Raw genomic sequence first — 12,513 nt, forward strand, 5'->3', positions numbered from 1 at the left:
CATTTTTTCGCGAAACTTTTGTGCAGTAGTTTTTTGATTATAGGTAACAATTTTATTAGATTTTTTGGCAGCGAGATTTTTATGTTTAGACAATAGATTTCTCCTGCCGTACGTCTCATTTTAAGCGACAATTCATAACATTTCCATATTCCATTTTTATGTTTGCAACCTGTATTCCTTAATATAATTGTTGCATGTCCCATTTCTCAAAATATCATTAGATCATAGTAGCATATAATGATTGAAATTATTGTTGCAAAATTCATTCGTTATAGCATATAATGATTGAAATTATAGTTGCAAAATTCATTCGTTACAATAAAATTTTAAGCAAGCAGTCCTCAACTTCATTGATCATCAACATTCAACAATCAAAAGGGCACCCAAGGAGGTCCACACACACACACACACACACACACTACACATCCCTCAACAAAGGAAGCCAATATGTGGATCGCACTTTCCAAGAGATGGTGGGAATACCATGGGCCATGAGGGGAATGGAATCTATATATGATCATTCCCCATGAGGCCATTAAGCAGAGAATGCTCTCTCTACTTGTCGAAGCTCCAATCCACAGCACAGCATTGCCTTCTTAAAGCCCCTCACCTCACTTTCCACCCATCTCCACAACCGAGAGATATCAGCTTCTCTGTAATTGTCTCTCGGGATTATTCTTTTCATTCTATTACGTTTTCTTACATACATTTTAAAGTTTTTTATTTTGTTGAGAATTCATCAGAATGCTGATTAGTAATATGCTGCTTTCTTTAACACATTGCTCGCTCAGAATCTCAGCAGAAGATCACCTTCTGAAGCTACTCAACTTTTCATCTTTCTCCATTTATACACTCCTGTTTCTAAACAATATTTACAGCAACAAGCCTCCGCCCAACACCTCCTCTCTCTCTCAACCCTTCACCTCCTCAGACTAGCTTCAAGTTCTTTTACAATCCACTAGCTTCAAGTTCTTTTACCATCCACCAGCATCAAGAACAAGAACGAAGATCTCCTCATCGCTTATCAAACACCCGAAATCTTTCACCTCCTCTTTCTCTTACTGCAGCTGTGCTTTTGAGTCCTCTCTCCCCCTAATCCTAGTGTAGGTAGGGGGTCGGTGACAAGGAGGCACTGATCTCGCACCTCCTCATCTTCTACGAAGTTTTTTTTTTTTCCTCTTAGAGTTTGATGCTGAAACTTTTTTTTTCCTTGATGTAAATTGTTGCCGTATCAATTGCTAACTTTCTCAATTATTTTCCTTCTCTCGCAAGTTACCAAAAAGCAAAAGCTGTTGTCCTTTCGTTTTCTTCTTTCTTCTATTTACAAATGGCAGTGGTGTTATGTACAGATGGAGATAAAGGAGAGCATTGCCATATGAAAACAATATCTTTCTGAATTTAATAAATGCATTCTTTGAACCATTGCATGCTAATGCCTCTCTTTTCTCATTGTCTTCTACCTGGGCACTGAATAAAATGATTAATAGTTGGTTTATTGTTTCTTTTCTCCTCTCTTTTTGGTGTCTGAAGAAAGCTTGAAGATGGGAGAGGTGGGCAATGACAAAAGAAACGGCGAAGTGAGATATCAGAAGAGCTACTTTGATGTCTTGGGCCTCTGCTGCTCCTCTGAAGTACCTCTGATTGAGAAGATCTTAAAGCCTTTGGATGGCATCCAGAAGGTCTCTGTGATTGTTCCTTCCAAGACGGTCATAGTAGTCCATGACAGCCTCCTCATTTCTCCGCTTCAGATTGGTAAGCCTCAGATGGGCCCAATAGAAACTGACGCCATTTACTTTTTTGCACTTCACTTCTTCAACCTTTCATAGCACCAAAAGACACTTGGATTAGCGCGCAAATCAAATAGAAAGGTGATATTTTTTGGTAGTCTGGAAGCTTATTTGCTCCCTAAACCTTTCACCTCTTAATTTGGTCTTTAAAGAAAGATAGGTTGGCTTTGTTATCCATCCCGTTAACCACTTAGTTTGCCTCGTTGTGATCACAAGGGATTGTTCTGATTAAGGCTCTAAAGAGGTTGGCATTTGGATCATTAGATCGGTGGTTCTTGTTCTCACCACGAAGCCAATCCCCAAGTATTTTAGGTGCCACAGACTTGCCACCTGCCTGAACTTTGATTCTGAAAGCTACTGTAGGTGTGAGGACTCGTGCGGACGTGCGTTTCATCCTAATATCGGCTGTGCATCGAACCGATCTTGGATATCTATATAGGGCTAGATCTAGCTAGCTTTTTTGGTTGAGGTCCTGGCTCGTGACAATAGGACCACCCAAGCCCTTCTAATGGACCAAACTACTCTTAGTTATATTGCATTTGATAAAATCTAATTAAAGTGCCCTTGTTCATAGATCTGCAGTCCAATAAATTCATTTCATGTTCGAGATGATTGATGCATCCAATCATCTTTAGAAAATGATTCTTAAGGTTTTCTGAAATGCTATGTTGAAAGGAAGGGTGCCATAAGATTGGTTGATCAGATAGGTAGTGTGTAAACTCGTCATCCCAACAAATGAAAGAGGTGCATCTCAATATAAAGTTTAGTTTTTTTTGACGGAAAGTGGAGACTAAGGAGGCTGACCTCTCAATATAAAGTTAATCATTGATTTATGATTATATCGGCATTTGGGTAACTTTTCACTGGTTCTTTTAGGAATTTGATGTGCCTGGCAATCAAATGCCATAGCAAAGCGAGAAATCTAGCTACTAATTTGGTTTTCCTTGCAAAAGAATCTGTCGATGCTGATGGATTGCTATCAACATCCATGTTGTAATAAAACCAACTGACTGTTTTTCTGGTTTCATCAGTTAAAGCTCTAAACCAGGCGAGGCTCGAAGCCACAATTCGCGCATATGGCACAGATAATATCATCAAGAAATGGCCAAGTCCTTATATATTGGCTTGTGGGGTGTTGCTGCTGGTCTCGTTGTTTAAAAGGTTCTTCCATCCCCTGCAATGGTTCGCCTTGGCAGCAGTTGTGGTCGGTATGCCGCCAATTATATTCAGAAGCATCGCTGCTGTTCGGAGATACACACTAGACATCAACATCCTCATGCTGATTGCAGGTAGATCAATTCCTCAAACCTTTGGAAGTACAATCTTTACAAGGGCAGGAAATATGCTAGTCTAAATCCTTGCAGTACTGAAATCTTTCTCCCCCAGGTGTAGGGTATATGGTATTTCTTTCCCCGAATATTCAGATTATGAGCCGGAAGATCTACTATTGAGTCCCATAATATAGTTTTACGTAAGCAGCTATCCTATTAGCTTCTTTGTAGATATATGATACCCAAAGAAAAATTAGTTTCATTTGCCCCACTAAAATTTGCGTATGATATAGGAATCGAAAAAGTTATATGTTTGTTTTGTCCCTAAAAATCTGGAAGTATACATTTCAAGAGGAGCTAAGCTATCCTTCAAATCCATGATGTTCTAGTATTTTTTTAAAATATTAAAAATATTAAGTATAAATTATCTTTCTTTTAAGACTTCAGCAAGAAGCCAAAGAGATGCAGCGATCAAGTATTTACCTTCTCAACTCTCGAAATCCTTTATTATATTCCTTCGTTCTGTTGTCCTAAGTCCTCAACAATAATCGCACTTCTAAGTTTTTTTCCATTTATTGCTATACATACAGCATTGCATTTTGATAAATGCATGTTGCTTGACATACCAAACCTTTTCTTCTTACTTGAATACTAAACATATTATATTTATTAAATTTATGGCAAATACTAATGTCTGTAGATCTTTCCATGTGCCAGTCTTAGACAATGAATAAGTCCTTCGATCTATATTCAGTAGTGAAATCAGGATGCAGGTATTTATCAGGTCTTTTTGTTGTTGTTGTTATTGTTGTTTATTCTATCTCTAAGAGTTTATAATGTGCTAGTATTATACAATGGGAAGTTTTCTTTATTCAACCTGGGGTATGGGTGTTTCTTATTGTTAAATTTAAATTTGGCAAAACTTCTACTCTGATACAATGATATATGTTCATAATGGGGGATGGGCGTCTCCCGTCCTTTTTTGTGGCAGTTGGTGGGGCCGTTGCCCTTGGCGACTACTCTGAGGCAGGGTTCATTGTCTTCCTCTTCACTGTAGCTGAATGGTTAGAAGCAAGGGCCAGTGGCAAGGTAATCTCTCTCTCTCTCTCTCTCTCTCTCTCTCTCTCTCTCTCTCTCTCTCTCTCTTATATTGTGAACTTGGAGGGGTTTATCACTATTTTTGGGTGGCCTTGCCACACTGCTTCCATTAGTGAAGAGAGGTTTTCCTTAAAAATGGAGAGATAGGTCTGCCATCTTTCGAACCAAATTGGCCAATTTTGAGTCGGCTTACCTTCATCGATTGAAGCTCGGAAGCTTGGTCAAGGACTCGGTCAGTCAATTCAGCTAAAATCATGACCCACTCCTTCCCCAACTTTCTCTTAAATATACTTATCATTTTTTGCTCCAAAAGTATAATTATAATTTTATTGCATCGCCGACTGCAACAGCAAGTTTAGTTCTACGTCTTGCCCATCTTTTTTTTTCTTATAGAAACGGAAAGATTATATCATTCTGATATATAAATACATCCTATAAAATTAGAAAATAAAATATCAGAAAAGAGAAGAGAAAGTTACATAGAGAATAATACAAGCTCAAGAAGACCCAACATCACCTCATTTGTAAATTTCTAAATCATAAAACTTGTACATTTCAGATACATTGCAAGATAGTGAACAGTAATATAGTTTCCAAAGTATCAGCTTGAGCCTTGAGTTTATTCAGCTTAGCAAGAATATGAGTCAATACCGTCTTTGATGGGGTCACTCCTTGCTTCAACTTATGCTCCATCAGATTGATACAAGGTAGGTGCTACATTGCTAAGAAAAGAATGTCCAATTTTCAGAAGGATAGATACCCACTTCGTTCCCCAAAAATGTGGCAAAAAAAGCCCGGTGCTAGTATGGGCTCTGTAGGAACCCAAAACCTCACCCAACAAGGCTAGTTGGAAACTATTTTCTGGGTTCCTCAGTCCTGTATAAGTATCCAAAATCTCTTCAGCGAATAACCGATATGAGATTAAACACATGCCCGCACGGATTCTCACAGGCTCGGCGGATTCTCGCAGGCGCAACCTCATAAAGTATTAGGCCTTGTAACAGATCATAATAACAAGAGCACCGGGACATGGGCTTGGTCCTTGGGCCATTATATTTTGCACAGGTCTATCTGTAGACTGTATGCAGGACCAGCAGGTGTCCCTGAACGTTTTATGCCGGGAACTGAAGCACCCAAGTCTGATAAATTCCCATTTTTCATCCAATTGATAGAGACAAAGAAAGAATTCTGGTACAATTTTTTGTCATTAGATCTTACACTGCAGGCCACCGCCGGGATGTCGCTGCTGATGAACATGGCGCCGCAAAAGGCTGTTCTAGCCGAGACAGGCCAAGTCGTCGATGCCCGAGATGTAAAGGTCAACACTATCGTCGCTGTCAAAGCCGGAGAAGTGATCCCAATCGACGGTGTGGTAGTTGACGGGAGGAGTGAAGTTGATGAGAGAAGCCTGACAGGAGAGTCCTTCCCTGTTGCCAAGCAAGCCCAGTCCTTGGTTTGGGCTGGCACACTCAATATAGATGGTATCAACTTCCTTCTATTCCAGTATCCTCCTATGTGCATTAAGTTGTTTAGGCCACAGAGTCCCATCATGACTTGTTTACAAGCATTGCAGGCTACATCAGTGTGAGGACAACTGCTTTGGCCGAGCACTCCGCGGTGGCCAAAATGGCAAGGCTGGTGGAAGAAGCCCAGAACAGCAGGTCCCAGACCCAGAGATTGATAGATTCTTGTGCCAAGTATTACACACCAGGTCAGTAAAGCTTCAAACAGAATTGCTCCCCACCAAAAAATAAAAATAAAAAATCTCGCCTCCTCAAATATAATAATACTCGAGGTATGCCATCTCAGTATCAGATTTCATACCAGTACCGATCTATCACTATATCGGTACACTAGGTACATAAGCTGGTTGGATGTACAGAATACTCTGTACCAGTACAGTATGAATACTTCTTTCAACCAATAAAAGAAGAAGAAAAAAAATAGTGAGTGCTGACACATTTAACACTTTTTAACTTAAAAACTTACAGCATTGAGCATATGCTGTTTTATATCACCTGATGCAGATATCTTATATGAACTCTTAACTCTTTTTTTTTTTCTGACTATGCACACTGGCACACTGCAGCTGTGGTGATAGCGGCAGCAGGTTTTGCAGTGATTCCTTCGATAATGAGAGTCCATAATCCCAAACACTGGTTCCAATTAGCCCTGGTCCTTCTTGTGAGTGCCTGCCCATGCGCACTAGTGCTATCCACTCCTGTTGCAACCTTCTGTGCACTCTTGAAGGCAGCAAGGGTAGGGCTTCTCATCAAAGGAGGGGATGTTCTTGAAGCCCTGGCCAGGATTGAAGTAGTGGCTTTTGACAAGACAGGGACCATCACAAGAGGAGAGTTTGCTGTTGTCGAGTTTTGTTCGATCGACAGTGAGATCGCCCTACATGAACTTCTTTACTGGTAAGAGTTGGCTACAGTATATATAGTCTTTGGAATGAGTTAAAGTTGATAACATGCAAAAGACCTAGTCTAGAAACTATCATGATCTATCTGAACAAAACAAGCAAAATGTACAGCTAACTTGCTATTTCATATATGCCATGAATCGTTGTAGAACCATCCTTGTACAAAAGGAGAAATGATGATGACTCTTCCAATGTTCTTGAGAGAGGGAGGGATAATTCTCCAATGTTAATTGACAGAGAAAAGTTCCCACTCCATCAGAACTAAGAGCATTGACAAGCAAGGATGTCTGTTAATTTGAGACCTGAAAAGACCCAATCTGACAAGCTTGTAAAGTAGAATGTGTTGAGACACTGCACTTTTATATCATTTTAATCTGTGAAATTATGCAAACATCAATTCTTCTTCTTCTTCTTTGCTTTACCATTCTTTAGAGACTAAGAATTCTTGCAGTTCATCAGAAACTGGATTGTGGCAAATTTTCCAGGGTTGCAAGCATCGAGAGTAAATCAAGCCACCCAATGGCATCTGCACTTGTTGACTGTGCGCGGTTAAATTCCATTGAACCAAAACCAGACTGCGTGAAAGAATTTCACATCTATCCTGGAGAGGGAATTTGTGGAGAAATAGATGGAAAAACCATTTATATCGGAAACAAAAGAATCGCAGCAAGGGCATCATGTGAAACAGGTAGGAATATCTATTCCACAGCAAGTTGAGAGAAACTGACCTATTTGTTATGATTATGCCACAGCAATTCAGTATCCTGAATTCGTAATTAAGATCCTCTTCGCTTCGCATATCCAAGTTTATGAAAATAATTTTGAAATCTACTAATACAAACTAGAATGAGGTTTAAAGAAAGCAAATTATGTAAAAGGTAGAAGTTGTGACCATATTATCACCAGATAAAAAAAGTACTGAGGGATAGGAATGATGGTTTAAGAGATAAGGTCATGGATGAAAGCATAATTGTACAAATAGAGGTTTTTGTCCAGGGATTTTGACATAAGGATGTCATGAGCCTGTGATGCAGAGACCTTAATGTGGCTAAAACATTGCCTCTGAATCATTGCTTCATCAACGCACCTGGATTGACAGATGTGACCAACTAAGCATGTCTGACTGAAAAATGAAAGAAGGTTCATGGCATATTTCATGAAATGTAGATTGAGAGACACTAAGAAGGAACGAAGACAAGAAACACTATTGCAACAAACAACTGATTTCTATCCTGCTCAAATTATAATGACTGCATTTCATTAAAAGTTGTGTTCTGTATAGACAGCCGAACATCTCTCATAGCAGTGTAGTAGGACAGAAGCCTAGAACATGTCCCTTGGACTTTGATCCATTTTTGCACATGCTTAAACTAATCAAATGTGTCCACACATAAACATATCTGTTACCTGTTTCCAAGAATTTCTGTGACATTTGGCCTTGAACTTTAGTTCCAGAATTGGTGGACATGAAGGAAGGAGTTACAGTCGGGCACGTCTTCTCTGGAACTGTACCAGTTGGAGTATTTACTCTCTCTGACACCTGCCGGACGGGGTCTGCAGAAGCTATCAAGGAGTTAAAGTTGCTAGGTATAAAAACTGCAATGCTTACTGGAGACAGCACTGCAGCAGCCATGCACGCCCAGAATCAGGTATGTCAAATGTATGTTTAGGAGGTGGAAAAAATAAACATGTAACTATAGGTCATATAGTATTACTTCATAAAGCTTATGAGAATGAGGTTACTCATAGTATCTGCTACCCAGAAGATGGATATGAACCTGAAGGAAGGTTCAAGCTATCATCCTTATATAAGTTGCTCATTTTGGGTGTACCTCACATATAGATTTCTAGGTACTTGCACCATGTTACAGTCCTGCAGTCCTTGTAATAGTATTGTTGCTGTTTGATAGCTAGGGCATGCCATTGAAGATCTTCATGCAGAACTTCTACCAGAAGACAAAGTGCGTATCATCAATGACCTCAAGACCAGAGAAGGATCCATAGCAATGATTGGAGATGGGATGAATGATGCACCTGCATTGGCCATGGCCGATGTGGGGATCTCAATGGGCATATCAGGTTCTGCAGTTGCAATGGAGACCAGCCACATAACCCTCATGTCGAACGATATCCGGAAGATCCCAAAAGCCATCCGACTTGCAAGGAAGACACATTTCAAGATCATTGGGAACATTTTCTTCTCCATAATCACCAAAATCGCCATCCTTGCACTGGCTTTTGCTGGCCATCCGCTTCTCTGGGCAGCTGTCCTAGCTGATGTTGGCACATGCCTACTTGTAATCTTGAACAGCATGATGTTGTTACGAACAAGAACCCAAAAGGAGAAGAAATGCTGTGGTTCTTCACACAAATCACCTGTGCAAAGGACTGCATGTGCGAATCACTGTGCCAAAGGTGCATGCAGATCTGCAAGCCCTTGTGGACAATTAAAGAGTTCAAGTTGCCTAGATGAACATAGTTGCCATGGCCACAATGACGCAGAGGAATTGAGGATGCACAGCAATTGCGAGAAAGAAGACTGTCACAAGGAATCACCAAGTCCTTCTTGTTGTCAGGAATCAGTCAGACACACAATGAATGCAAGCCAAGAGCATCTGATTTCAATCACTCCAGCATTGGAGCATCAAGATGATCACCTGCAGAAAAAGCACTGTAGGAGGCATGTTGCATGCAAGCACAAACCCAATATAAGAGAGGATCATAGAAGTCATGTCACAAGTGGCGATCGGCCATTGGCCAGCAACTCCTCAAGGGCATCTGCAAACATTTGCAGCAACACAAACAAGAATGACACAGGTGAGTGCTGCAAAAGTGATTGGGAAGAATGCAAGAGGAAAGATGGTTGCTCATCTCCACAAGAGATCACAAGAGAGATTGGTGGGTGTTGTAGGAGCTACATGAAGGAATGCGGAAAGAAAGACAGTTGCTGTGGTGGCGGCATGATACCTGAGATCATTACAGAGTAGGAGACAAAGCATCAAGTAGTTACCTCAATAGCCCAACATAAGAAAGAATGCTAAATGTTAATGTGGACCAAATAGCCGCCAAACAATTTTGGGTACTCGTAAGCAATTAGAGTAACTATAGTCATCGATCAACACCTGCCCATGAAGATTAGAAGGTTGGTAACCTCTTGCTTCCTTTGGATGGAAAAAGGATCACATGCTTAAAAGGTAAAAATTATGTGGGAGAGTTGGCTGGAAGTTTTTGACTGCTAACATGATGTATCAAACTCTAGTCTTCTACTTTCAATAAATGCAAGGAAACAAACCATTGATTGGTGGTGAAAGGTAAGATGGAGCACAAAACCACAAACTACAGCATGAAATTTGTAGTATAATTATTCTGTTAAATAAAAGGACACAGGACATTTAAAAAAAAAAAAAAAAAAATCAGCTTTTCAGATGAAGATTTAATATGAGATAGTGTTGGGAAATTAAACACTGAATAACTGTTTTTGAGAGACACTGAAGAGCTATATTCACCCTATGAACAAAGAAAAGAGTTGCATGAAACGAGGATGTGATTAACAGGAAAACATACACTTACGATGCTTTATGGGCCTTTAATTTGGGCTCTTAGAGAATGCCCTTATCGCTAACACATAATAAAACCCAAACCCAGTTTGAGAACTCAGAAAACACTAGCCAACCAATTGTAATTAAAAGGAAAAATGAAGCCAAATTTTTGCATGTTTTAACAGATAGCATTGACCACCACATATGAATTGAAATAACCTGGTCTCCATGGAGACTTATTTCGCATGTTTCTCTGAAATTCACCTTTCTGTCTTAATTGATAGTCTTTGTCATGAAAGGTCTAGAAAATGTTTTCTACAGTCTGTAGAATATGAAAAGGTTCTCCACTGCTGACATCTCTCATAGAGCACCAAGAAATGCTCCTCTATCAAAAATCTATTTAGGAAGATGAACAATCATCACTCCATTGAAGCAAAATGAATCACAAAACTAACTCTTTAAAACAGATGAAAAAGAAAAATAAAATCCTAACCTTTGGATCCTTGTTCCATTTTTTTCCCATTTCCCAAAGGCCTACATGGATCAGATGCAGGCTGAATTATACAAAAACCAATATTCAACTTGATAAGTCCTTCAGGTCCAAGATTTGGACCTACACCCAAAATTACTTGCACATTGGGTTGCATTCAAGTTGCGTGAAGTTGTGTATACATTGAAATATGTTAATTACTTACATCAAATGTGCTCTAGTCAGTTTCAGGGGAAGTCTTTTCTTTTTCCAACTAAAGTTGAAGAAGGATTCACTTGTTCTATTAAACCTAAATCCAAAGCAGTCCAGAATCAGTAAGCATTGGTGCAATTCAAGCCACTTTGTCTCTTACTTCCGCTGTGAGCTAATAACTTGGTGAAAATGTTTTTTTTAAAATGAAAATTTCTTAATTCAGATGGCTCTTACAAGTGTTATGATCTTTAGCCTTCTTTGTAGTTGTCCTGAGTTCTCAGGACCACCATCACTCCAGACATCTCTATCATTCATGACTTTCGACAATTTCATGAAGTCACAGCTTAGTCCTAAATATGTCACAGTCAGCCATTTTTCCTCTGCGGTTGTCATCTTGTAATGTTCATCTTCAACTATATTTGTCTCACAATACAGAATTTTGAAATGCTTCACAAAAAATGAGGCCATGAGCTCACATCAGAACCAGAAGTATGTTTAACTCTCTCTTTTTTATTCCAATCTCCAAGTACAATCTATCTTCCAAAAATTTCACTTGGCATTGATATCCTGAATCCACAGTTCAAACATTGATATCTCAATCTACTGTCATGTCTTAATTGATCCTGTAATTTATATAAAGATTCATATATTAATAACTAAAAACAGTTCATACTAACAATCAAACTGTGATATTTTCTCCAAAAAATAATATTATAGGAAATTTGCACTGCTTACATCAAGGGTAGAATATGGCTGTTTCAATTACCAAAAAGAAGAAAAAGAAAATAAGAGAGAAATTTTTGACTACATGGTTGCATGGAGAAGATTTAGAATATTAAAGACTTTCAGAGACCTCTTACTCAAAAAAGGACACAGAAAGCATTCAGTTAAACTTCCTAGTAATTATTCACGAAGAGGTTTAAAGTATAAACTATAGAAAGGAGCAACTAGGGCTCCATTTTCCCACCAACAGTGCTCAATCTTTCACCAACACTGCTAACATCATCACCATTATGATCATGGCAAAAATACCTCCATTGACAAGGGTTGTGGTCTAAACCATGAGGCTAATGACTACCACCTATACGAAGAAAGGGACTGTTTGCACATAAAGGGCATTCTAGAAATCATGATCAAATATGTGCGCAAATGCCATGCAAGTTGCAACCTTTTGTTAAGTAATCAGCAAAATTTTAGCTGTTTATCAATATGCAAAATATATTTTTAAGTTTATATATAAATACCATCCTGCCTTCACTCTTTTAAGATAGACTAAACTCACGAAAAGAACCACTTGACCAAAAGAAGAAAATGCGACAAAAGCTGACCATTAGACATGACCCAATGTTCTAAACTTGATCACACTTGAACCTGCAGTAAAAGTTTCTGGATAAAAGGCCAAGAACTAGGGTAATCTGTTGATCTTGTCCATCATCAGAATCAGCTCATGACTTCAGCTAAGTGGCAGATTGGAGTGGGCGGCCACTGTTTCATCACAGTAGTTCGAGATAGAAATCCTTCTACAATAATAAATCGAAAATAAAAGCGTTCACTTAGGAAAAAAAATATCAGATTACTTCTGAGAAAACCAGTGATCTTCCATTATGACATTTCTCAGATTTGGTTGCCCATGGAAAAGGGGAACGTGTAGCACACGTGGTGTATCAGTTGCCAGCCCTTTTTAAGTGCTAAGATACTCCACAATATAAGGGTG

The 12,513-nt window shown here is 39.2% G+C and overlaps 1 protein-coding gene and 1 long non-coding RNA gene across 4 annotated transcripts; one reads left to right on the forward strand and one right to left on the reverse strand.

Moving 5' to 3' along the window:
• The first annotated feature begins 501 nt into the window (after window positions 1–501).
• Window positions 502–9,893, forward strand: LOC103713106 (putative inactive cadmium/zinc-transporting ATPase HMA3). 3 transcript variants are annotated; one of them, XM_008799907.3, is made up of 10 exons: window positions 502–655; window positions 1,531–1,752; window positions 2,819–3,076; window positions 4,050–4,147; window positions 5,382–5,637; window positions 5,730–5,867; window positions 6,246–6,573; window positions 7,064–7,266; window positions 8,028–8,227; window positions 8,489–9,893. In XM_008799907.3, the coding sequence occupies exons 2-10, from the start codon at window positions 1,542–1,544 to the stop codon at window positions 9,563–9,565; spliced, it is 2,769 nt and encodes a 922-aa protein (XP_008798129.1). In that variant the 5' UTR covers window positions 502–655; window positions 1,531–1,541; the 3' UTR covers window positions 9,566–9,893. The 3 variants fall into 3 exon arrangements, with proteins under 3 accessions (XP_008798129.1, XP_038985737.1, XP_008798128.1); XM_039129809.1 differs by having other exon boundaries at window positions 525–1,107; XM_008799906.4 differs by having other exon boundaries at window positions 525–1,752.
• On the reverse strand, window positions 5,890–8,744 carry LOC103713105. The gene is made up of 4 exons (XR_605026.3): window positions 8,613–8,744; window positions 8,411–8,524; window positions 7,986–8,132; window positions 5,890–6,553 (listed from the first exon to the last, which is right to left on the reverse strand). It is a non-coding gene; the product is annotated as an uncharacterized LOC103713105 (long non-coding RNA).
• Window positions 9,894–12,513: the final 2,620 nt, after the last annotated feature.

The sequence above is a fragment of the Phoenix dactylifera genome, chromosome 9, assembly GCF_009389715.1.
Source record: "Phoenix dactylifera cultivar Barhee BC4 chromosome 9, palm_55x_up_171113_PBpolish2nd_filt_p, whole genome shotgun sequence".
In the NCBI taxonomy this organism is placed as follows: domain Eukaryota; kingdom Viridiplantae; phylum Streptophyta; class Magnoliopsida; order Arecales; family Arecaceae; genus Phoenix; species Phoenix dactylifera.

What these genes read in the sequence shown, in the direction of transcription:
- LOC103713106 (XM_008799907.3), top strand. Translation starts at nt 1,542, where the DNA reads ATGGGAGAGGTGGGCAATGACAAAAGAAACGGCGAAGTGAGATATCAG. An exon ending in CATTTCTCCGCTTCAGATTG is followed by an intron (nt 1,753 to 2,818) that starts GTAAGCCTCAGA and finishes TGGTTTCATCAG; the next exon opens with TTAAAGCTCTAAACCAGGCG. An exon ending in CCATGCACGCCCAGAATCAG is followed by an intron (nt 8,228 to 8,488) that starts GTATGTCAAATG and finishes GCTGTTTGATAG; the next exon opens with CTAGGGCATGCCATTGAAGA.